Consider the following 26,346-nt stretch of genomic DNA (forward strand, 5'->3'; position numbering starts at 1 on the left):
CCCCATCTCCAGTCTTCCTCCTGTGCGACCGGGAGGAGTTTGGAAGCTTTCGCAGCTTATCATATCATCTGGATCCAGAACTGTTGCTATGTAATCTTAACTATGGTTAGTTTCAGCATGCCAGTTTCTGTGAAGTTGACTTGCTTGAAGCACAAATGTGAATTCTAGAAGGGTAGTTGTGTTAGCTTCCTGTAGCAAAAGATTATGAACTTTAGCATTTCAGTTTATTGTGCCATAAGCTTTTATGTCCAAGGATTGCTTCCGTTGCTGATTGTACTCAGAGTAGAATCACTGATGTTTATGGACAAGACTAACTTAGTCACATTAACTTCAGAGGGTGTTATTCAACACTGCAGCTCCTTTGGTGCAGCAGACCTCGGTGTGCACAATCAAACTTCCACTCCTGGCCCCTCCAGCATCCTACATGCCCTTAAAAAAATTCTGGAGGGTTGGGGGACCCTCTGGAACAGATTTTGGGGGCACACAGGGTCAGAGAGGAAATGGGAGACAGTGCACATGTAGGAAGGGGTGATATGTCACACACCAAGATCCCAAACCATGGAGGGCTTTAAAAAGAAAAACCAGCACATTGCATTGGGATTGGAGAAGATAAATTATTGGGCTCATAATACACAGTTCTAGCTAATACCTTAGCAGCCATATTTTGTACCAGCTATCATTTTCAAAGGCAGCTCCACATCCAAGACATTGCAGTCATCCAAACAAAGGTGACATGTCACTGGAGCCAGGTTATCTCTTATAACACAGAGGTGACTCTAGTGCCACGGATAGACCATTGAGCCACCCCTAAACAACAGGCCTCCACTTTTAACCTGCTCTTGAATCGCTAGAGTTTCACATTAGATTCTAAATCCATGGCATGTTGAAAGATTATTTGGTTATGATCCAGAGGGCAGACACACACAAGCCAATTGAAATCAGTTGAGCTATACATGCTCAGATTTAGATTGTGTTCCTCGTTTGGAAATTCAGTTCCGTTGACATGTAAAGGAACTGCACATTCTTTTAGAAGCATTGTTTGATATAGAACTTGAGGGGTTTTTTTATGTCTGACCCTCTTGAAATGATGAAAGAATCTACTTCTGTCTTCCACAATATCAATCTAAAAGCAAGAGACTTTGATACCATGGCAACTCATGAAGTGCTCCAAAGAAAAGATCAAAGCACTTGATTTCATTTCCATACCATCTCTAAATATTGCTGTATGGCACATGTTTGCATTGTTTGAATCAATTTGTGAGATATCTGAAACATGGCTGTAAAGGAAATAACAGATGTTTTTAACTAATATGTATGCTGAAACATTTAAAAATCATTATCTTATTAAATTTCGCTATAGCTCTCTGACAGTCCCCCCCCTCCAAGTGACCAATTCAAAATACAGAGGGGTTTTATTGAAGAAAAATTCCGGTTTCAGTATTTCTTTCTTTTTGCCCCTTGAAGCATACATTAAAATAAAGGCGTTTCTTCACTGAATACATGAACTCCAGTATTTTTATTGTGTCTTGAAAGAGTACATAGATGCTCCAATTGGAACTATCGTTGGCTGGGCTCTCTGCAATGATTTTTTTTTTATTCACGTACTGAAAAATATCCAATGCAAATACACTATTCTCTGGAAAACCCATATCCGTATTTGTGGATTGTGTATAGCTATATTTGTCATCTTTACACATGAGAGTTTTGCCAAAAGAAAAGAGATCTTTATAGCTATCCAAAGCAAGCAGATGACCGAGGCAGCGATAAGCAGAGGAAGAGTTTGTGTTAATTGGTTAGACGTACTTTAGCTTACTTTACAACAGCTTCCTGGAATAAGCGTATTTTGAGGAGTGACCTGAACAAAGTAAGGGAGTTGGGTCACACTGCGTTGTTCTGAAGGACAGTTTCAAGGAGTTTTGAAGTTGGTGTGGTGGCGTATATGAAGGAGCAGGAGACCTTTGGGCAACTGAAGCATGATGCAGCTGGATGAGTGAAGGGAACAGTTGTGCTGGAACATAAAAGTGGGGAGATGGGGATGAGGCCGTGAACCATTTTGAATGAAAGAAGCTTGTGCAGGGTGTCCAAGAAGCCAGTGTACGGATTAGAGGAGGAATCTTACATGATCAGAACAATGCTAGAGGTGGATAATGTGGGTAACAAGAGTGCTTGATGGATGTGTGTTGGTGGAAGGTGGATTGTAGTCATAGTTATTTACCGGGGGTGGGGCGGGACATTAAGGGTGAAGGCCGAATAAGGGAATATGTGACTAATTTTCTAACTAAAAAGTCTGAAATCCACCTACGAGTATGGCGTCAAAACAGTTGCATTTCTGTTCTTCTGTAGGTATTTAATTAAATCTTAAAAGCACTACAAGATTTGTATAGACTTTCACCTCAGCTAAAAAATGAAATACATATGAAGGCTTGTATAGTTTGGTGTCTTTATAGCTCCCAACACCATCATTGAAAAGGATCTTGCATTCGTTTTAATGCAGAACGCAATACACAAATGGTTGTAGAACATCTTTTAAAGTGATTTTTCTATAATCTCAGAATGAATACGGACAAATATTTCTGTGCTTCTTGGTTTTCACCCAAGTGTGACATTTCATAGAATCATAGAGTTGGTATAGACCACAAGGGCCATCGAGTCCAACCCCCTGCCAAGCAGGAAACACCATCAGAGCACTCCTGCCATTTAGTGCTGGTTGGTTGTGATCCCATCTTCTTATTAGTAAAACCTGTTCAAATGCACAGACCAAAAAAAATGCCGCTGATGTAATCTTCCCAGTTCTTGTTCCATCTTGAGTGACGTTCTCAGTGGTATGGTTTCACAACAGCATCCTTGACAACTCTGGACAGGGCTCAGATTGGAGAATCCTCTAGAGCAGGGTTTCCTGCTTGACAGGGGGTTGGACTCGATGGCCCTTGTGGTCTCTTCCAACTCTATGATTCTATGATTCTAGGGTGAATCTGTCAATAAAACAACAATACGATCTCATAACGAAATAATATAATCTGCCTCCCAAGTCCTGTAATGGTGGCTGCTTTCTGAGTATGAAATATACCCAGAGCCAAGTAAAATAAAGATCTAGAGAAACCTGTTTGTAATACTTAAGAAGTAGATATGCATAATGTTGCCATTTGGGAGCCCCAATGAAAGCCGGGTTTCACTTTCAGTGCAACTTCTGTGCTGCTCAGCCTTCTGTTTTATGCCTAGACTAAAGTGTTTTTAAACAACTTAAAGAAAACTTGTCCATTAGCACTTCTGTGTAGGATATGTGTGCCATAGTGTCCCAATCCCAGTTCTCATAACTTAAATACTTAATATTTCAGCGATAAGAAGTCACCTTTTCTGTCTGAATGCATAATTACAGTGATTAATTGCATATACTTAGTATGCAAGATCTTGTAACAGACCTGTCATGTTACTTACCCATTCATCTTTTTCATAGAAAACATTTTGTGTCTTCCAGGCATCGTTTCAAAATCTCTTTACTTTTCCATAACTTCTCTTTATATTTGTGTATAAAGCAGCTTATTTAATGTATACATGTATATATATATATCAGTGCAAAAAAACAGAAGAAGGATGGCTAATGGGTCTTTCCTATAGGAATTCTTATTATAACTTTTTGTGTAGTGTGGTCTTAGCTTCTGGGTTTTGAGAATCTGTGTTTGCAGCACCAAAGTGTCCTTCCTGGGGTGCAAGCCTGGGCATTGCATATGGAGGTCCTGGGCTGCCCAGACGACAAGACCCCCCTCTTGGCGTCAATGATGTGGTCCAAAGGAAAGCAGAGCAATACGTTTGGCACCAGCTTGACTCCCAGAGTTGCGGAAGGAGATGTACAAGGAACTATCCTACCGTCTTAGGGACTCCACTCCAGATTTGTGTAGGGTTTTACTCCTTAGCCTTTACTTTTCCCGAAGATGTCCCACAAGGCAGCAAGTACAGATTGTTCCCTAGGGTTTACTCCTGAAGCCTTTCTCCCCAATGAGTATAGCTGCAAGACCGCAGAGGTTTAGCACCAGAGCTTTCCTTCTCTTAGATGGGCTACCTTCCCAGATTGATGAAACAGGGTGGTAACAGAAAGACTCATGAACAGTGCATGTCATATGTTCTTCTATGGCTTTCTTGACCCAATCACTGGAATTCAAATAGCCCTAAAGTTAGTCCGTGTATCTTTAGGACTTCTCTAATGTTATGTCATGAAGGTACTGTGCTGTCTGGGAAGTGATGCATGCCACTCATTTGTGTTTGAGGCTGAGGTGGTGGTTGAATTTTATTAGGCCATTCTTCTTTTTCTGTAATATTTCAACAGGGATAAACTTGCCTTATTTATTTTCAAATGAAAGTCAGCAGATTATTAGGACTCCTGTCCTCCTCATGCTGTACCACATTTATTTATTTATTTATTCTTGTTTCCTTGATTAAAAAAATATATATCTTTCAGAGCATAATTAAAGGTCATTCAGTTAAGCTCATGGATTTAATTTTTTAGTTTTCCTATTTTATCTGTAAGCCAGCTTCTTGTTGTTTTTCTTGATGGTGATGGTGGTGGTGGTGATGATGATGATAATACTAATACTAATCATCATCATCATCATCATACTAGCTTTCACACATATCTAACTTGGTGTTGGATTGTCACCAAAGTTCTATGTGTTTGTTTTTAAACTTTTGCAGGGTTAATACTTGTTGCAGTAATGACACACTAGCACTTAACTCATAATTGGTGTGCTTTATTGTCCAACATAGAATCTACTTCTAAGTAAACAATAAAAAGGCAATAAGTTCTTCTTTCTCTATTATCCATAAGCTGCCTTGAGTCCCTATCAGGGAAAAAGGTGGGGTATAAATAAATATGGAAGAAGACAACGACTTTTTTTAAAAAAGCATAGTTGTATGCTATAAACAAGCCAAGCATGAACACAATTTTGGGTGACTATCTCCGAGGTAGTAATCTTTATAATTAAATAGCTGACATGCTGTTGGTGCCAGCCTTGTGAATTCCACTGCATATGAGTATTAGGTTCCATATCAAGTCACTCTTCACTGTTTATCTTAGGCGAAAATTATGGAGCAGTCCCTGTGAATAAGTGTGTGATAAATACAGAGATTTTCCAGTGTGTTTAGCAAGCCCTGGGTAATTACCTTACACTGACAGCTGTTTCAGATTGTCAGTCAGTTACAGTGGTGCCCCACAAGACGAATGCCTCGCAAGACGGAAAACCCGCTAGACGAAAGGGTTTTCCGTTTTTGAGCTGCTTCGCAAGACGATTTTCCCTATGGGCTTGCTTTGCAAGAAGAAAACGTCTTGCAAGTGTTCAGATTTTTTTCCGCTTCCCCCCCTTTTTCTAAGCCGCTAATAGCCTTTTAGCCGCTAATCTGCTAATCCTTTAATAGCCGCTAAACCGCTAAGCCGCTAAGCCGCTAATAGGGTTGCTTCGCAAGACGAAAAAACCGCTAGACGAAGAGACTCGTGGAACGGATTAATTTCGTCTTGCGAGGCACCACTGTATATCTCTTGGCAGGTTTGTCACCTTTTTTAGGCCTTGCCCTTAGGGTGTATTCCATTGCTTCTCTATAGTGGTTAGAAATGAAGCCTAAACATTTTGATTTTTCTTTATTCACACACATGAGATGAAAAATAAAATTGTAAATATTTGTGCATTATGGAACTTCAATATACAAGAAAAGCAAGCGGGATGCAAGCGATCAGGAATCCTGTGCTTTTACTGATACAATTAATATCCTATAACACCTTTATCCTCAAATTCCACCTTTGTGCTGCTTAATACTACAAACTGCAAGATGCTTTCAATCAGAATTTTTTGTTGCTCTTTCATTTATGTAAAAAGGTGGGGGTTTCTTAATTAAAATATTTATAACCCACTCTATATCAAATGGATCTCAGGTTGGGCACAACAATACATTGAAAGCAATCGTTCAATTAATGAAATGACAGCTAAACAACAAATAACAATTTTAAAACACAGAGCAGAATTAACAATCCATAAATGCCTGAAAAAATAGCCAGGTGTTAACAATGAAAATCAAAACTGCTGCAGTATACTTGCTCTAGTTCTGAATGCATTTTGGCTTCAGACAAGCCTGTTCTGAATAGCTGCCTGTCAGCCTTCTGCTAAGTGGTTTACTATCCCTATATATACTTCTAGGGTCAAGGTAAGTTCTATGCATTTATTGCCAAGTAGTTTTGTAGATGGAAAAGTTGTACTTCTTTAGCCACTTACCTCAAAATATCTCCACTGGAGTGTGGCAGTTCCAAAGTAAATGCTTATCTTTGTTCATAATCTTTTTTTAAAAAAAGTCTCAGTCTCTCTCTCTCTCTCTCTCTCTCTCACACACACACACACACACACACACACACACTTTCCTCTGATGAAATACAGGATTAAAAAAGACTCTGGAAAATCCGCTCTCTGCAGCAGGCAAAAAACCTCTCCCTTTCCAACTTTGGAGTGGGAAGATAGGAGAAACCACATCACACTGAGCAGTTCAAGCGTGACACTTAACTATGATTTAGGCTGTGTTCACATTAGCAGTTTGAAACACTGTGAGGTCGTTTCCTCCCCACTGCATTTCCAAGTCGCTTTCTCCCACCGCTGTTCACATCAGAGAGGGGGGCAGGGACGTCTTTGCTCCGTGATTTGTTTCCCCATGTGGAACTCCCAAGTCAGTGAAGCTTTCATCCGCGCAAGTGCAAAACCTGCCTAAACGGCTCACACCACAATGGAAGTGACAGTTTCCATTTTCGAAGCTGGCTGGAGGGAAAAAGCTCATCAAAGAGGAGTATTTCTCTGAAAGCAACTGGATACCGATGGATTGTGCTACCGTCATGTGAACCCGGCTTTTAAAAAAAGCAGTGGTGGGAGCCTGCCGAAGCCACAGTAAACTGTAGTGTGAACACACCCTTAATGTGCAAACCTCAGGGCTTGCACAGTCCCCTTTCTCGCGAGGAGATTGGAAGCAGTTACTTCTTGTGTCTAAACTGTCCATAACATGCCCTGGGCCTCCTACTGCCCCCGGTATGAGACAAACCTCTCTGGGCATTGTCCGGGGTTATGCTCCCCTGGGATGGATATCAATCTTCATCCTGGAGCGCTCGGCGACACAGGTCGGATGATCCTGTGCACGCTATTAATCAGCAGAGTCTGCAGTGACGACTGGAAGCTTGAATGTGAGCATTTCTGGATTTATTTTGCCATATTTATAGGACAAATCATAATGGCGCCTGCTCTCTTCTTCAGCAGATGGAGAGAAAAAAAACACAGTGCGACAGCACAACATAACAGAATAGATAAGATGTAACTTCCGCCCTCAGACTTTCCCAGCTCAGGAAAGTAAATGGTGACATGTGACTTTCCAGCCACATATCAGCAACGGAGAAGTGACTTGCTAACATAAACATGGACAAACTGTAATTTCAAAATATAGTTTGCAATTCTGGCCTGTTTCCCTAAGGTAGGAGTGGCTAGCCTTTTTTGGTCAGCCGTCCCTCCAAGGGCAGCTTCCTACACTGGGCATGGTTAGTGCATAAGTGTATGTGCATGCGCACACAAACCACACATCCAGCATATGCTTACCATACATGCACAGTTGTGCATATACTACACATATGCCAGACATTTGGGCACACAGTGCTCTCTCGCTCTCTCACATACACACACATGCATGTGGTTTCACATACGCACAATCAGCATTTCCCACTCCATAGTCTCGATGAGGTAGCTGGAAACAGTGCCTTGTCTTTATGAAAGAACAGGCAGAAGGCTTTATCTTTGATCTCAGTGCTGTGGGGTTTAGAGCCAAGATCTATTTGCTGGCTCTCAACTGGGAAATAGAGCTTGGTGGGCCAGATGCATCCCCTGAGTGACAGATTAAATATCGCCACCCTAAACAATAGTAGCAAAGGAGCTGTGCTCTAATGGCATTGTTAGTAAGTAGTTAAGTGTACCTGAGCCTTTTTTTTTTTTGAATTTTCTTCTAAATGTTCCATTAAAAATCTTTTGTTTTCTTGAATGTGTGCGCATCAATATATATTGAGCCAGCGCTTAGACGCTTGCCTCGTTTTCCTCCCTTCTGTGGCCAACTTATTGATTTGTCTCCAGCAGTCCCTCTCTCGCATCCGTTTGTCATGAGCACTCCTGTTTCTTACCCAGTCTTGCTCAGCTGCCCAAATAATTTTCCATTTTGTGGGCCCACACCATGCAGTTGTACAGATAAATGTCTCATTTGAGAACCAGAGGTGATGATGTTTAACCTTATGTAAATGGCTAATTATTAAGTTAAAAGTGGAACAGTGCCAGTTGGAGAAGAAGGCTTTTGTTTTCACCAGGGCTGAAGAAGACCAAACAGGAACTCATGCCAGTGTTAGTTGTTGGCAAATGATCAGGTAGATAATCAGGTGTTAGCACGCATCTGGGGTTCTCAAACTCCTTGATCTCATGCATACTAGTAATAGTTTCTCAATGAGGGCAGCCAGTCTTCACCAAGGTTTCCTTTTTCTGTTCGTGTGCGGTGAGCATGTGCTCATTGCTTAGTCACCAGCAGCGCAAAGCAAATCACATAGTTCGGGGACATGTGGAAAATACTAGCTGAAATGAGATTCTTGGCAATGCACCTAATATATTAAAACAACAACCGTCATTCTAGGTTAGTTTGCTGAAATCTTATTATAAATTGTCTGTGCTGCACCATGTAAATGATGTACTAGGTTGTTGTTGTTTTTTAGAGGATCCTATTACAAGAGGGATTTAATTTAGAATGGAAATAATAGCTTACCTTGAGAAAATATAAGGATTTTTAGATGTAGGCCCTTAGGCAAATGGTATTCACCAGGTAAGATATCTCTCTCAAACTGCTGTTTTGAATTGTTAAACTAGGTAGCATTTAAAAATCTCTTTCAATGCTCTAGTGTATTCTCAGCAGCCTATTTACACTGTTTCTGTATTGTTTCTCTTTGTTTTACAGATGTCCTTCACGGAACACTGGGTTTTCCCATGAGCCAGTATTTAAAGGAAGAGGGCTGGTTCTGTGGTCGCAATGCCAGAATGGCAGCCTGTTTGGTACAGTTTCTTTCCACACACCCCAAAATGTATCTACATGTGATGGAATTTGTTGTGTTTTGCTTGCAGACCTGGATTTGTCTCTTAAATATCAGGCAGTGCAGGATAACACCATTAGTGGTGTATTCATGGTCAGTTGATGGGCCCATATAAAAATTTGGGCACAGCTTGGTTTCTTTGAGCTCAGATGAGATGTGGCACAGAGCAGAAGGTCCTGACAATTGTCTAAAGGGCAGAAATCCATGGCAGCCCCATCGCTGATTTCACTAGTCTTTGTTGGATATCACAACTAAGCGTAGCAAAAATGACTGCCTGGCTACAAAGTCAGAGTAGACTCTCAATCCCTTTTTAACAAGATAGCTTTACGTGCAATGTTTCTTCAGTTCAGCTCATGACATGGTGAGATGGCATAACATGCATACGGATTTCTAGGGACATTTAGCTTGGATGCCCACTGTGTTGTGTCATCAATCTCCCCACCATCTCCTCCTTTCTTAACCTACTAAAATTTTAATTTACGTGCTTTTGATATTCTCACAGATGCTAGCTACAAATTAAACTGGGTTAGCAGAGTCTGCCATGTGCTAAGCAGGTCTGAATATTAGAACTGCCCCCTGCTTCTGGCTGCAGCGCTAGTCCAATCCCAAGCAACATATCTTTACTTTGAACCAAATGTGCATTTGATCCTTGTGTGATCTTCTTATGAACCTCAGTCTTTGTCCCTTTCGACTTGCTAAGCCTCTGTCTCAGTTTGCATAATCCCTTTAAACATATTCAGACAGATTTGGCTTCCCCTGCATCTTAGCCGGCTTTTCTTCAGCAGGCTGAGGATGGTCTGCATCCCTTTTCTCCTCCTATCACTTTGCCCCACATTCTCTCCCCCCCCCCTTGCTACTTATCTTATTTACTGGGTGCCTAATCAGGGAAGCCATGTTTACTTCTGCTTTTCCTGTGCGCAATGGGAAAAAAATATGACAACCATGTGTAAGCAGCATGGCTGTTTTGCTTAGGCTTGTTCCTGCTTGTGAATGTAGCACTAAACCATGGTTTATCATTACGTGTGAACCAGCCCTTTGCATTTAAAGTTTTTATTCAGTGTACGTATTAATAGAAGGGATATTTCTAATCTTTTTGGAGATTTGAATTTGTATCCCAACAGTTCTTTAAAGTCTTCTCCGTTCCTTTTCATAGTTTTCAGGCATACCTGATAATCCATTACCATTTTAGGTGCATTGTAGACTAAAATGAAGTGCTCATCGAATTCAATTTTTTAATTAAAAATGTACAGCCAAGTATCATCTCAGATATTTGCAGAAATATATTTATACGTTTCATTGTAATTGTGAATCCCATGATTACATTCTTAAATAACATGTGATAGATGCGAGCACACACATTTTGGTCATATATTCTGTTATTCCCCCACCCCTTTAATGAATTATGTTTATGATATGTTCAGATTGAAGAATAAACACATCAGTATTTTCTCTTTTTCTCTTTGAAGGCTCTGGAACGAGTTGCTGTTGGCCAAGTGGTGAGTAATGTTGTGTATTTAACCCTTCCAATGACAAAGCTGTTTTCTCACTTTGAATACTTTGAATACATGACCTTGTGCTGAACTTCTCGTTTGCTGGAATTGGAGAGTTAGCAAACAGCAAAGCTTGAATTGGAGGCAGATTGATATTCTGCATCAGCACCATGAAATTGCACTTTTATTGCCTGGTCTTCATGGAGCAATGATAAAACATAATTTTCTCCAGTTAATTAAGAGTGATTTAAATAGCAAGAGCATACATTAAAAGTACTCTGAATGTCTCGCGTTTCATTCCTCTATCAGCCTCTTTCATTGTAGTAGCCTCATTTGAAGTCCAGAGAAATTCTTCAGGGCTACTGAATAACCGGCTTGAGGATTACAGTCTCATTGTAAACTGGTTTCTTTTCTGCCTCATGCAAATTTAAAATAAAATCTCTTTTTCTGAGTCCAAAGGTATATCCATGGAAAATATGAAGTTAAATTGATCCTTTGACAATCAAGAGTTCTTTGTTATCCAAGAAAAGCTTTTGACCTAATTGCAACCCATTCTGCATTCAGTCCTCTCTTTCCAAAAGTTCATTTGGATTAGAGTTGCATCTAATGATACCCTTTATGAGCTTCTTTCCTCTGCGTCAGTCTTGTCCCTGCTTGCTCATGGTTGCAGGCTGTGGAGCTCTTCCCAAGTAAAGCCTTACGTTTTGTGGAACTGTGACTTAATCTTCGTCTACTTAAAAACACGGCATGCTTTCTTAAAGAACCCATGGTAAGATAGGACAGGCCAAAAACACTTTTAAGATTTACAGACGGCTGAAAGTGCACTCTCCGTGGAACACATTTTTGTGACTCACATTTCATTATTGTGATGCGACTTATTATGGAATAGGTGTCAGTTGAGGTTGGTTTACACTGCCAGATTCTTCTATTTGAAGAAGAAGAAGAAGAAGAAGAAGAAGAAGAGGAGGAGGAGGAGGAGGAGGAGGAGGAGGAGTTTGGATTTGATATCCCGCCTTTCACTCCCCTTCAGGAGTCTCAAAGTGGCTAACATTCTCCTTTCCCTTCCTCCCCCACAACAAACACTCTGTGAGGTGAGTGGGGCTGAGAGACTTCAAAGAAGTGTGACAGGCCCAAGGTCACCCAGCAGCTGCATGTGGAGGAGCGGAGATGCGAACCCGGTTTCCCAGATTACGAGACTACCGCTCTTAACCACTACACCACACTGGCTCTCTATTTGCTTATATATTTGATCGTTTGGAAGTAGTAAAGACAATACATCTTGAACTCCTGTCTGCTAACTCTGATTACAGCTGCTTGGAAAAGTCCCCTATCCATCATCACCACCACCAGCTCTGCAACCTTTTGCCATGTGGCTATGTATTCTTTATTGTTATCATTTATTACATACATATCTTGCCTTCTCTCAAGGTGGTAGACAATAATACAAATGCAATAAAACAGCAATAGCATACAAGTACATATAGAGAGAGTAAGTTAAACATCAATAAAGGCAACCAGTTAAAACCTACTACAGCATATTTACATATCAATTTATGGGCCAAATGTCTGTCTAAATAAAAATGTCTTTGCTGCCGGCAGAAGGTCATCAGAGACTGAGCTCGCCAGGCCTCTCTTGATAAAGAGTTCCAGAGCCGGGGAGCAGCCAAAATGTGCTTTCGATGTTGGCAGGCTAGAAAGAAAGGTCTTTCTCAAGGATCTTAAAACCTGGGTGGGCTTGTATGGGAGATGATGCCTTTCAGATAACCTGGTCCCAAGTCATATAAGGCTTTGAAGGTCATAACCAGCACTTTAAACTGTGCCCAGAAAACACTGCTTGTGTACATTTGTGGGGGGAAATTTGGCAATTTAAGCTGGCTCATTGCGTTTACGGAACAATGGAGACCTGCTTAGTGAAGAAATTCTATTTAGCTGGGCATCTCACAGTGTTCTTTTCTTTCAGAATCTTGCACCAGTATCTTTTCTAGTAATGTAGTCAGCATTTATAAACCTTTTTAAAAAGAGACTAGCATGGCTTTTCCACTTTCAGTTTTTACAGTTGGGTGGCTGCCTTTATTTTCTTACAATGTATTGCTGCAAGTCCAGATTCTTCCGTAAGAATTATATATTACTGAAATTTTAGTTTATGGGCAAATATTAACGTAACATAAAGCCAGGTTGTACATCATGCAATTAATTTTCTGACATTTAACTAGAAGCACAGTGGTCAGATTGAAATGGATTCCTAATGTGGGCCAGTGAACCATCAGTGGATTTTCTCTTCAATATTAGTTATATGCAACTGGAGATATAAACATGGGAAAGTATTGGGAGGATTTGCTTTGATTTATTACAAATTCTTGGTTCTGGCAAGGCACTCAATATTCTTTGTTTTCAAATCTCCATCTAAATTCTTTTTGTGGATACTTTAAATCATTACAGCGCCATTTATCATCCCTTTTGGTATATGTACACAAGCCGCATGACTGTTCAGCACACCAGATTTACAGACCAGTGTGTCCCTGCTGCAAAGCCGTTAGCCCAGTGGAGTTTACACAGGGGATAAATTTGGCCGTGCATTTTAAAGAGGTGCAAGTATTGCCTATTCTTATGTAAACACATCATTCATTCTTAAAGGTATGAAGCTCTTCAGCACATTGCACTGTTTGTAGAAGCACAGGAGTTTCTGTGTGTAACGGGGAAAGAAGATGAAGTTGTTAGGGGGTAGAAAGTGCATTGAAAACTTGTGAAATGTTTTCCCTCTGACTTTAGAGAACCAGATTAATCCTAAATGGGTACATTTCTGCAGTAAAACCAACATAACAAATAGCATAATTTGGCCTATGGGGCTTACTGTTTTCCTCTAGCCTGCTCCTCAGCCTCATGCAGTGCTTGCTGTTTCCTGTGTTTATTTTTTCCAACAATTATGGTTACAGCGTTACATTTCTAAAGAACAACACTTTAACTTGGGAACAAGAGACATACTAGTAACACTAGGTGGAATGAACAGAAACCAGTAATTAGTTGAAGGCAGCCAACTGTTTTCGTTGTTCTAGTTGCGGTGTCTGCTTCCAACTTAATACCCTGCTGTTTGATTCCTTGCAGCTGCCTACAGAATCCTTGTTTTATCGAGCTGTCCTCCAGGTTATTGTAGAAGAATTTTATGGAGTCAAAAGAAGGTAGTATGCTATAATTTCATATTGTTAAGGAAGAACAACTTTTGCCTCCTTTTTTTACTTGCAGTGGTGGCGAAACCTGAGAAGAATTCATGTATTGAAAGATCAGCAACTCTTTTATAGATAGCTGACAGTATCTCTTTGACAGTGGGTCTGTAAATCTGAATAAGGGTAAAGGTAAAGGGAGCCCTGACCATTAGGTCCAGTCGCAGATGACTCTGGGGTTGTGGCGCTCATCTCGCTTTACTGGCTAAGGGAGCTGATGTACAACTTCCGGGTCATGTGGCCAGCATGACTAAGCCTCTTCTGGCGAACCAGAGCAGTGCGCAGAAATGCCGTTTACCTTCCAGCCGGAGTGGTACCTATTTATCTACTTGCACTGCGTGCTTTCGAACTGCTAGGTTGTTCTGCTGGGGCCGAACAACAGGAGCTCACCCCGTCGTGGGGATTCGAACTACTGACCTTCTGACCAGCAAGCCCTAGGCTCTGTGTTTTAACCCACAGTGCCACCCGCGCTGAATAGGACTCTGCAAAGTTCTACCGCGAGCAAGTTGAACCTGTAAATTCTTTATGTTTTAATTAAGTTGATCATTCAGAAGGAACTGGTGAATTATGTGGTGTCTTGATTTTAGCAAAGCTTGGCAAATGTAGCCAAATTATTCTTGAAAATGGTTTATGTAACCGTGCTTGAAAAGCAGCTGAAGTCAAACAAAAGAATGAATAATGATGCCTACCATGATCCATTATTAATCATTCATATAGTGTTTCAACTGTAGTAAAAGGTTATTATTTACTGTTCAGCTTCTCAGTTGTAAGGCAAGTCATTATCATTACAAAGTGTTGAGAGAATGTGACTTCCCCAAGACTTTTCCTGGTTGACCCCCTACCTGTGCACCTTATATATTGTCTACATCGGTGTTCTTCAACCTTGGGTCATCAGATATTGTTGGACTGCAATTTATATCTCTGACCACTGACTAAGTTGGATGGGGATGATGGGCCTTGTAGTCCAAGAACATCTGGTGAACCCAAGGTTGAAGGAACACTGATCTACATGATACAACTATGGGTTGTATAATACAGTCATACCTTGGATCCCAAATGCCTTGCAGGTCAAACATTTTGGCTCCCGAATGCCCCAAACCCAGAAGTGAGTGTTCCGGTTTGCGAACATTCTTTGGAACCCGAACGTCCGATGCAGCTTCTGCAGCTTCTGATTGACTGCAGGAGCTTCCTGTAGCCAACTGGAAGCTGCACCTTGGTTTTGGAAGTTGAACAGACTTCTGGAACAGATTCCGTTCAACTTCCAAGGTACCACTGTATTTGTTTAGTCGCTTAGTCGTGTCCAACTCTTTGTGACCCCATGGACCAGAGCATGCCAGGCACTCCTATATAGGGTTGTATAATATCTTCTTTCTTTAACATGCAGGTATAAGTATTTTAGTTAATACAAATGCATTTGGAATCATAGCTCAGTTGGTAGAACACAAGACACTGAATCTCAGGGTTCGAGCCCTATATTGGGCAAAATATCCCTGCATGGCAGGGGGTTGGACTGGATGACCCTTGTGGTCCCTTCCAGCTGTACAATTCTATTATCTATGATCTACTGGCATCCCCAGTCTTCTTTGATCTATGATCTGTATTCCCGATGAAGTTGAAAAGGAAACTTGAATAAATATAAAACAGTATTTTATGCATTTCATTATTTTGTTAGGTCATTCATGCTTTCTGTTAATGCTCTCTGTGGAATGACAATATATAGCCTTCTAACGCAACAAGAACAAAAATATGTCCTATTTATCATTTCAGTGATCGTAATATTGGGAAAGTATATTCTAAATCGTCTTCCTTCTTGGATTATGCTCGAAAAGCTTTTAAAAAGCTTGAACTCGATGAGTCAGAGGTAAGTAGCTGATTACTCAATACATGCAATTCACCTTCATAGATGACAGTTTATTTCAGTTGTTTGCTAGTGGAAGTTCTGCTGCTGAAATCTGAAAGCTTACGTTGTCTTGACTGTTGCTGAAATGCATATCTACTGTAGATTTGTCTTAAGTTACACATACCTATCAGTTCCAAATTGTTGCAAGTGGAATATTTGGAAGATTTTATTCCGCTCTTCCAATTTAATTTCCTGTAATTGATAAAAAGCAAAAAGTTACAAATCAGTGATGGTGGAATAGCAGGAATTGCAGATGCCAAGAGCATTTATTATTATTATTATTATTATTATTATTATTATTATTATTATTATTATTACTACTACTACTACTACTATTACTACTATTATTACTATTATTATTGTCTACCCCACCCACCATCTGGCTCAGTTTTCACAGCCACTCTGGACAGTTTCAACAGAACATTTAAAACAGAATAAAACTTCAAACATTTAAAAACTTCCCTAAACAGGGAAGGATTCCTTCTCCCTCTTCGGACACAACATCCTCACTGTAAATATTAAATAGTGCTAAAGAGAATTATTTGGATTTTTTTTCTGAAATAGGGCCTTGCGTAATATACTAAGGGATTTTTTCTGTATGTGTAATAAATAATATATATATGAATTCATGCATATGGTAGAAATTCCGTTTATGTCTCTATTCCCAGGGAAATGGAGACCGCAGTCCTGTGCACACTTGCTATTGAATAAGTCCCATTGAAATAAATGGGGGTAGTGTCCAAATGATAATGTGTTGGATTGCACAGCACATGTTCAATAGATATGCTTTGAGTAGGGTTTTTTTTTATTAAAAATATATATCACTAAATTAGCAATATTGGTTTTGTCAGTAAAATTTGATGTTCTCCAGAACATTTTATTTCTGAGAAGTTTTTTTCTCCCCACATATGCGGGAAGACTCACAGATTATTCTGTTTACTGAATTGCATTTTCAGTTTCTTGCCCTTTTTTGACATCATCTGGAACTTATTGCTACATTTATTGGATATAATGTGTGTTAGTTATTTCTGGTGTTTTCTTTTTAACAAGCTTATATTTCTAAAGAAAACCTGCAAGAGCCATTGTTCTAATGCGTTGACATTGGTTTTACTTCAGGCAGAAATCAGTGCCTGTGATCTAAAGATCTCTTCAGACTAAGCAATTTGGATTGAAGCCCATTTAATTTCAATAGAGGAAGTTACTTTAAAAATTGAGAATTAGTTAAAAAAGAAACTTAACACACACACAACTATGAGGTTATTAGAAAAACGCTGTAAGCAAGGCTCAAATGGATCCTGGGTCACAAATTACAAACTGTACAGCATTTCCCAGGATATGTGAACATGGTTACATAGCAAATTAACAGAAAGTAACCTTTGGAAAAAATGGATAAGATTAGTACCTAGTGATTTGTTACTTTTACATTTCTCAGTAAGGACTGGAACGTCATATCTTGTCACCACTATTTTCTTCTGTCCTTCAGCCTCTCTTTTTGAGAAGTTCAGACATGGATACCTATCTTACATTTTCTGTAGAAAAGGCAGGTGCAAAGAATTAATTCAGTTTCTCTGTAGCCTCTTACCCACCCCCCTTTAACACACCTTATCATTCAGCAGTCCAAGTTCCTCCTTATCCTGTTTCTCTCTTCTCCTTTAGCTCAAACAGGAGTGCAGGCACTGTCTTAAACCCTTTCCTAAAGCCTCTTTGAAGTAGATCTCACACGTGAGCTGCTTCAAGTAACACTTTTGCACATGGCTTTAATACCCACTCAGCTGATGTGCAGGGATTAAATCCTGCTGCCTTGGCTGTGCAATCTTGTTCCCTGCTGGGAATAGGGCAGCACAGCCAAGGCAGAATTAAACCTTGTCCTCCCACCCACCAGCTGATTATCAACAGTGACATTGGCTGATGGGCATGGTTTGGAGAAAGTGGCCTCACAGACCACATTAGAGCCTCTGATAGGGTTAGTCTTTGGTCTATGCTCTCCTTTAAGGTCAAGCAATTCGGCTCAGTTGTCTTGCTTCAGAGACTCTAGTTTTAGCATACAAACACATCCACTCTGAGTATAATCCAACCTGGAAGTGCCAGGGGATTGAAACTGGGACCTACTACATGAACCTTCTACCCCGGGACCTTCTACTCCTGGGTTGTGATTCTTCCCAAAGGCCCAACATTATTGTCAGCTAGCCAGCTGCATTCGTTGCTGCACTTAGCAGAAAAAACACTCCCGGCAGCCAGCCATAAATTCCTTTCTTTATTTTCTTCTGACAAGATTACATGCAGAATAAACAAAGCAACCCGTCTCTCATGACGTGTTGCTCTAACTACTTTCTCTTTCCCCTCTCCCTCGAGACCAACAGAGCCAACGGCTCAGCCCCTTCCGTTTTCCCCTGTGACGTGGATTCCCCTCTCTCTGAAGCACCCCTTCCTCCCCAGACTCACTATCCTCTTCTCTGTCTTCTGAGGAGGACTCAGTACTGAGCAGTGGAGATCGTTCCCTGTATCCTCTAATTCTTTCCTCCCTCGCTGCCTGCAGTTCCCTGACAATTATGGTTCTCTCCATGGGCTCTCTCCCATTATGGAAGCCATGCCGTACTGTATGCTCATTTCCCAGTTCTACCTTGTCGCTTTTTGGGTGATCAGAAATATTTTCACCCTCATTCGCTCGAGATAATTTGTCCTGATGAACTGGATGCTTTCCAAATTTGAACAGCTGCACCCCAAGGGTTAATTTTAAAAGCTGCTCTGCAACCTTTTTGATGTTAAGTACCATCAGTGCCAACCTAGTAGTTCGAAAGCACGGCAAAGTGCAAGTAGATAAATAGGTACCGCTCTGGTAGGAAGGTAAACGGCGTTTCTGTGTGCTGCTCTGGTTTCGCCAGAAGCGGCTTAGTCATGCTGGCCACATGACCCGGAAAAACTGTCTGCGGAAGCGGACGAACGCCGGCTCCCTCGGCCTGTAAAGCGAGATGAGCGCCGCAACCCCAGAGTCGTTTGCGAATGGACTTAATCATCAGGGGTCCCTTTACCATCAGTGTGGTTCTGCTCTGGTTTGAGGAGAGCTTATCGCTATTTGAAGAGCTAACTTGTCACAAAACACTCCCCAGGGACTAAGAAATCCACATCCCTTGTCTGCGCACCTCTGTATAAACCACACATGAGACCTCTCAACTCAGCCTACCTAGCTGGCCCCGCTTGTGAAACAGAAAACATCTCACCAAAAGCTGGCTTGCAGGTCCTGGTTTTCAGCTTCCTATGCAGAAAACTACGCTTTGTTTCCAGGAATTTCACCACTGTGGCTTACTCATCCTACCAGCCTGTCTAGTCAAAGCATTGGCAACCTTCACACCAGGCAGGCTAGTTAGCATGCAGCCCAGACACCTGTCAAACATCTCTTTGCGCTTCTAAGGAGTGAATCACGCACTACTAAGACACACACCCCCATTCCCTGGAGGTGTGTCCTCAATGTGAGAGGATATCAGTTAGTCCCCCAAGGAATGAGTCAGCCTTAAGGCATCACTTTTCTTTTTCTTGGAGTGACACCCTCTTTCCTTGAGAACCTCATTCTTCATGACAGCTAAGGAGCTGTCAAGTGAGCCACAGAAGCTCTTGGGACATTAAACTACAAGCCTGAGCATGCAAGCAAGGCAAGGAATGTGGGGGAACTGCCCTTCTCCCTACTTGCTTGGAGAAGTAGCAGGTGCCTTCATTAGGCACATTGTGTTGATCTAGTTGTTCTTCCCAAGCAGAGGTTGTCTTGTTTACTCCAGTGTCAAGGAATTCAGAGTTCTTTGTTCATGTATCCAGAACTGATGAACCAGAAAGAAGCTTTGTAGATTTGATAGGTGCCATTTGTTTTGTGAGATATCTCTTTGGTACATGCAATTTCAGTCGTCTGCATTATTTATTCAGGAGTCTCACCAAGTTTAGTGGAACCTATTCTCAAGTAAACATACCACCTTAGTGTGTAGGTGTGTTTTGTTTTGAAGCTGTTGAGGGGTTTGGTTTGCCATTCCTTATTAACTTGACTTATAATGCAAATAGGTCATCCGAATCTTAAATTGTAACGAGCATTTCAGCAAGAACAGTTACCAGCCAATTGTGGAAAGGAAGATATAGTCCTGCTGTCAAAACGGGATTATGAAAGGTTGCTGTTAAAACTGTATAAAGCACATATATTAATGCAGCATTTCAAGGATGGCTGTCGTTTAAATATAAACCAACATATAATCTGTGTACTGCCGGTGCCAAATTCCAGTTTAATCTGATAAGGAGTTTTAACAGCTGTAGTATTTGCAAGAATCAGCTAGCAAACTACAGACTTCACTTTAAAATATGCAAACCGAAAATCCCCAGCACCAACAAGGTGTTGGAGAAGAAGGAACCAGTCTGTGGCAGATAAGCATTAAGAACTGAATATATGACATTTCATTTGAGGCATTCCACTGCTGTCATAGTGAGCTGATCTCTCCTTTTATGTGAGCATTTGTGTGGCAGGATGCAAGGTAATCTTTAGTTTGTACCTCCTGTTTTCATTCTAAAGATGCTGTATTTTAGAGATCGGTATAGAATAGTCTTCTTTTGACTCATTTAGATCTCTTCATATCTCCTTCACGTGTAAGGTATGAGAAGCTTTCTTGGATTTTCTATGAGTCAGTTCAGACATAAGCAAATTGTGGTTTGGCCATCAATAATAGGATTCGAATTGCTGCACTTCTTTTCTCCATCCCTGGTTTAAACAGATGTCTCAATTAGGCAGCATGGATTGTGAAAACCATGGTTTGTTTCAACATCAGCATTGAAAGCCCAGTTTACAGTTTTGGTTTTGGGACAAAACAGTTTTTGCAAAATAAGAGGAAAGGAAGAAAAAGGAAGGCATAAACCTCTAGCCGATTCATAACAACCAAGCATACTTTAGCTGATACATCTTAGTGGGGATAGTATACATCAGTCTTCTGGGTTGAACCCCTGCCCACTTTTTACTTTAACTTCCCTTATGATGAAATACATTTCTGCACTTAAAACGAGATTTTAAATTGGGCCGCAAATACAGAAACTTCATGCACCTTCACCCCCTTTCTCCAAGGCCTTCATGGGCAGCTTATCTTCTCCCACATCCCCTGAAAATATGCTTTAGAGACACTTTGGACCTTCCAAAGTATGTGAGAAGTGAAATAAGATCAGCAGGGGGAAGGGGGAATTGGGGGGGGGGATGACCTACACACACTGCTGTCTGCAGAAGCTTCTGCCAGATCCAAGCCCCTTTCACAAAGCGCTGCTTACGTTCATAGAAGTGCACTCTTGGATTGAACTCAGAGTTCTCAACCTTGTTCCAAGCTTTTAATCTTCCTCTTGTGGAATAACATAATTCAATAAAAGCAAGTTTTGAATCAGTTTATTTGATTTGTTTGCAATAGAAGATGCCTGAGAAGTTTAACAATGGGCTACAACTTAAGCATTCCCTTTTACCCGTAATGTTGCTAAAATTTCTAGAAGCTGCTCTCAGTGGTATTTATCCTTGCCCTTCTCCTCCATTCACTCTCTTACATACAGAAGCTATATTCTCTGACTTACCTAAGCTGTTGGTTTTCCTAGTTTTTGTTGGTGGCTTGTAGCATATTTGGGCTGAAACCATACATGCAATTATGGACATGGTTGGAACCAGAATGTGAATGCAGGCCATTGGCTGTGGAATATGAGGACCAAGTCTTGAACTACCTTCCCTGTATAGTTGCTGTTTGTGTGGTAGCACCACACACTGCTCTGATAATATTTAAAATACAGAGACCAAGTAGAAAAGAAGGATGATGTGCTTACTCCCTGTGGTTGCATAGCACGAAGGGCATCCATATGATGCACCCATGCCAGATGATTTTCCTGTTTCGAAGTATTTTAGCTACTTTGAAACATTCTAGAATGTTGCCTCTTTTACCAAAATGCCCTACGTTTCAAGGAGCCTAACCTTGTTTTTAAGAGATTCAGTGTTTCATATTCTGATGCCTGTTTTAAGAATGCTTCCCCAAATGTAGAATGGCTACCCCATATTGTATGCAAAGGATCTAGGAATATTGTCTTCACTTCCAGTAGAGAGCACCAGCCTTACAATGCAATATCAAACATGTTAACTCTGAATTTATGTCCCCCTTGATTCAACAGGTCTTTCTTTCTAGTATAAATGTGCTTAGGGTGGCATGCATAGAGTGATTTTATCCCCCCTTTTTTTAAAAAAAGGATAATTTCGTTGTAGAGCAATAACACAGGTAAGAGACATAAACAATTTCGGGAGTGAAAAATTAGTCCTGCAAAGTCATTATAGTAAGTTGGAAAATTATTGAGTGTAAAATGAAATTTCTGTTGGGTTTCAAGTATTTTTAATTAGAGAAAATAATTTTAGTATCTGCCTCAGGTAGGTTTTAATTGCCATCATCAATTTTCCTGTTATTGCAGATTTCAGACAGCCTCATAATGGAGTACTTTGAAAAATACAAGCACAGAATGAATGAGCTGGAAGCTTTTAATATGGTAAAATCACAGTTCCGGAAAAGTTGTTTTGTATGTTTATGTTAGGCCACAGTTGGGTTGTGTTAAACTTTTACGATGGGGTGGATCAGTTTATATTGTGATATACTCTCTACAGGAAGAAAAAACCAACCCTTAACTGGGAGCATATTCTCTTCCAAAATTATATTAGGTGTCAGTAGAATAATGAGAACATATGGAGATTCTTTTTCAAGTATAATAAATGTATAAAAAAAAGTTGGGCTCCTTTTGAACCCATATTGGTCTCTGTTCGTTCCTTTTAATACATTTCATTGTTGGTTCCCTTTTAACAAGATTTCTGCCACTTGCAATGTGCTTTGCATGCTGAGTTATACCTCAAAGCTACTTAATAATAGATGCCATGCCTATTGCATTTCACAGACTTTGATCTTTATTGCACTGATTTTCTGAAGATGTCCAATAGGGTAGACTTGGCAAGGTTGCACTTGTACTGTTTCTTTGGCAGTGCCCACCTTCCTTAACTGTTTTGATGGGAAAGAGTTGAAGAGTCTGGTAGTAGAGGATCAACGCCAAGGGCCATTTTGGTAACCTATCATGAGAAAAAAGATTGTAGCTAATTATATATATGTAACTAATATAATTTGCATAACAAATTATTGAATGACTAACCCCCTGTCATGGACAAATTCTGTCTTACTAAATGTACCTCCTTGTCAGCCTGAGTGAAAAACTACTGGCCCAGTACCTTTGAAGTTCATAATTAATCCCTGTAAAATAATGAGATGAAATATATAATAATTTCTCTGTTTTCAAAGAAGTGTCTCCTGAAATGTAGCACCAAACAACAAAACAAGATGGAAACTGTATTGGAGGGACATTACTTTTTTGCGGTAATGGAATTATAATTTCTCTCCTGTGGCTAAATGTTTCTTTCAGTTGAAAGTTGTTCTGGGACCTTGTATTGAGGTGCTGATTCTTCTAGATCGTCTCTGCTACCTCAAAGAACAGGTAATTCTTAGCAACGTGACACAGCAGAATAATACTTTTTCGTATTAAGAAAACAACAGCATGCATGATTTTCACAGATTTGGAAAAGTTTTAATTGTCCAATCCATCATTCCCAATGTTGTGCCGCAGATGTTTTTACTTTGGGAAATCTGTTGCAGTAAAGTTTTTATGTTCTTTTAATTGCATGGTAAATTACCAGTAATAAAGAAACAACATTGCCTAAACAGATATTTTGATTGTTAGTAGTTGAAGTGCTCAAACCATTTTGACTTTGCAAATGCTGCTGTTTTCTGCATAATCTTAATATTAAGGTAACACCTTTATTTAATACGCAACCAGTTGCTGTTTCCAGCAGGTATGTGTCTGTGATGCATGGTACCTTCAGCAACATGGTTCATCCCTAGCTGTTCAAGTAACATGTTAACTGATCCAGAATCAAGTTATCATTGATATGGACTACCAGCAATTTCAATGACTGTCTGTAACAGTGTTGTTTGGTTCATGGGAATTTTTCTGTCCACTTCACATTTTGCTATCTAAGAAAGCCAGAGTCTGTAACCTTGGACAAAAATGTGCTCTAATCAGCTGTAATCTTGGTTATGTTTTAAGCTTAGTACTTGCAGACCATTTTATATATTCATCCGTTCTCATGCAAGCACTGGAATCACCACACTCACAACGATCTCACTTGTGTACTACTCCAGAGATTGCCAAATGTATGAAATGGACCATTGTGTCAGTACTAGAAATAAAGGAGGTGATTTTCCTCATCTCGGGAATGAGAAATCACTTCTTCTTAGAAAGGCTGGTGGTGAACAAGCTGCGCTTAAATCTGTACATAGTGATTTAAGTAGGAGAGTAGGAGAGTTGTCTTATGTTTTTTCCCATCCTTTGACCCAAGGAGCAAACTGCATGCATGTTATTGGGGCTGGCACTGATAACGTGCAGTGAAATTTCTGCAGAATATCTGACCTTTCGCAAATAATGAACCATTGAATCGATACCTAACTTTTCTTCTTCTTTGCTTTTACAAGCTCATCCATTGAGCTGCTCTGCTTTTCCTCCACAATTTTAAGTCCTTTAGAGAATCACAGAATCATAGAGAAGATTTATCCTAAGGGAGTATTATTTTGTCTGCAGTGCGGCACTCGAACAATTGATTTATAATAAATGTGTGCTTTTATTCTTACAGGTTATTTTTAGAGGAACTGTTGAAATATTTAAATAACTATGTAACTTTTTTCTTTTTGCAAATGCCAACTAGTTTTAAATTATGAAAGCTTCAGTTCCACGAGCCCCCCTTCAGCAGGTGCACATAAAACAGCACTTCTTCTTCCCCTGGATTTCAAAAACCAAAATATGGATTTCAAAAGCACTGCGCAAGTGGGGCTGGAAGTCAGAAACTTCACATGATGTGAGGTTATTACTTCATAGACCTCTAGTGATCTGCACAGTAGTATTCTGAATTCACAAGAAAAAAGGGAAATCATTTCAGTAGCATTCATCACTGACTTAACTTTACTAAATTTACTGTTGAATGAGATTTATGCCCATGCTGCCAGCATATCTAGCATTGCTTTTCTGTGCCGTTCTGCTAGCGTTAGTTATTATTGTAGTTATGCCAGTGGCAGCACAAGAGATTTTGGTGCCTGAGGCTGCAAAGCCAAATGATGCCTCCTGAGCATAATACATATAAAATATAAAACAAATAATTGACAAATGTGCTGCCCTTTAATGATACCTCCCCAATCTGCCTTTGGCCAGCCCTGCCGTACAGCTGACATAGCAAAAGTTGGCATAAGATATTTTGACTTTGTGTCGGAAGAAAAAGCAACCCCAAAGTGATGAAGGCACGTTAATGAAGGCACTTCTCATCTCATCTGCCTACCTTGTTTAAATAAGAAGTTCTGTTAACTTAATGCTGTTGCTACAGTGCAGTCTCCTGCACATGTTGACAGAGGGCAGCTCATAATATCAGCTTGAAGGAGAAGGTGTGAGGCAGAGCATGGGGGAAAAGTTCTGCCTTCGCTTCTTAAGACAGCTGCTGGGCTCTTGGGCTAGTGGATAGAATCTGATGAACTAAGAGCTCCGTGTAGTTTTAGTAGCAAATTCACAAGAAAATAACTAAGAACAATAAAACAGCCTCCTTTCGAAACCATAGCTTTTGAAATTGTAATTGGCAGCAGTGAAACTTCAAGCAAACACTGGAGGATGAACGTTAGACACACTTTGTGTGTGTAACAGAATTTGTTCAGTGAATTTTATTTTTTTAGGAAAAAACATATTGCCGTATCTGAGCTTTCAAGTCAAATTCCTTTCTGATGTACTCTGATCAAGTATTATTTTACAGGACAACATTGCCTGGTCTGGACTGGTAAAATTATTCGATCCCATAAAATCCCCCAGATGCTATGCAGTTGTGGCTCTGAAGAAACAGACTTTCACATGCAAGTAAATTGATCTAATGCTGGGAACTGATACTGCTATTGTACTTTAAACACAAAGGTTTCTTTTTTACACTTACTCTTCTGTTATCAACTGTTCTGTTAATGGCTTCTTTTTAAAGTTTTAATGTTTTATAAATCAGGAAATATGTACAAGAAAAACAAAAATAAACTATCCTTTGTATACCATCAAGTACCTGTAACATCAAGTGTGAAATTTTACCTTTGCCTTACGTGGATAGTACAACAGGATTGTAAAATTTCCATGAAAAATAAGCCAAGCAAGGAGTAGAAGAGAGAGGTCCATGATCATATAAAGGTAAAGGTAAAGGTACCCCTGCCCGTACGAGCCAGTCGTGACCGACTCTGGGGTTGCGTGCTCATCTCGCTTAAGAGGCCGGGAGCCAGCGCTGTCCGGAGACACCTCCAGGTCACGTGACCAGCATGATGAAGCTGCTCTGGCAAGCCAGCACCAGCGCAGCGCACGGAAACGCCGTTTACCCTCCTGCTATAAAGCGGTACCTATTTATCTACTTGCACTTAGGGGTGCTTTTGAACTGCTAGGTGGGCAGGAGCTGGGACTGAACGATGGGAGCTCACCCCGCTGCGGGGATTCAAACCGCCGACCATACGATCGGCAAGTCCTAGGCACTGAGGT

The 26,346-nt window shown here is 40.4% G+C and overlaps 1 protein-coding gene across 2 annotated transcripts in view; it reads left to right on the forward strand.

Moving 5' to 3' along the window:
• The window catches only part of METTL25 (methyltransferase like 25), a gene marked incomplete at its 5' end in the record, with an annotated part of 42,876 nt that extends 16,995 nt beyond the window's left edge, over positions 1 to 25,881 (forward strand). For both annotated transcript variants that reach the window (XM_082241001.1, XM_082241002.1), the window contains 7 exons: positions 8,995 to 9,089; positions 10,594 to 10,623; positions 13,720 to 13,793; positions 15,603 to 15,696; positions 22,183 to 22,257; positions 23,173 to 23,244; positions 25,595 to 25,881. In XM_082241001.1, the coding sequence (XP_082097127.1) occupies positions 8,995 to 9,089; positions 10,594 to 10,623; positions 13,720 to 13,793; positions 15,603 to 15,696; positions 22,183 to 22,257; positions 23,173 to 23,244; positions 25,595 to 25,699 (545 nt within the window). In that variant the 3' untranslated portion in view covers positions 25,700 to 25,881. The remainder of the gene's footprint in view (positions 1 to 8,994; positions 9,090 to 10,593; positions 10,624 to 13,719; positions 13,794 to 15,602; positions 15,697 to 22,182; positions 22,258 to 23,172; positions 23,245 to 25,594) is intronic.
• Between the last annotated feature and the right edge of the window lie 465 nt (positions 25,882 to 26,346).

Source organism: Podarcis vaucheri, assembly GCF_965113315.1.
Source record: "Podarcis vaucheri genome assembly, chromosome: 10".
Taxonomy (NCBI): Eukaryota; Metazoa; Chordata; class Lepidosauria; order Squamata; family Lacertidae; genus Podarcis; species Podarcis vaucheri.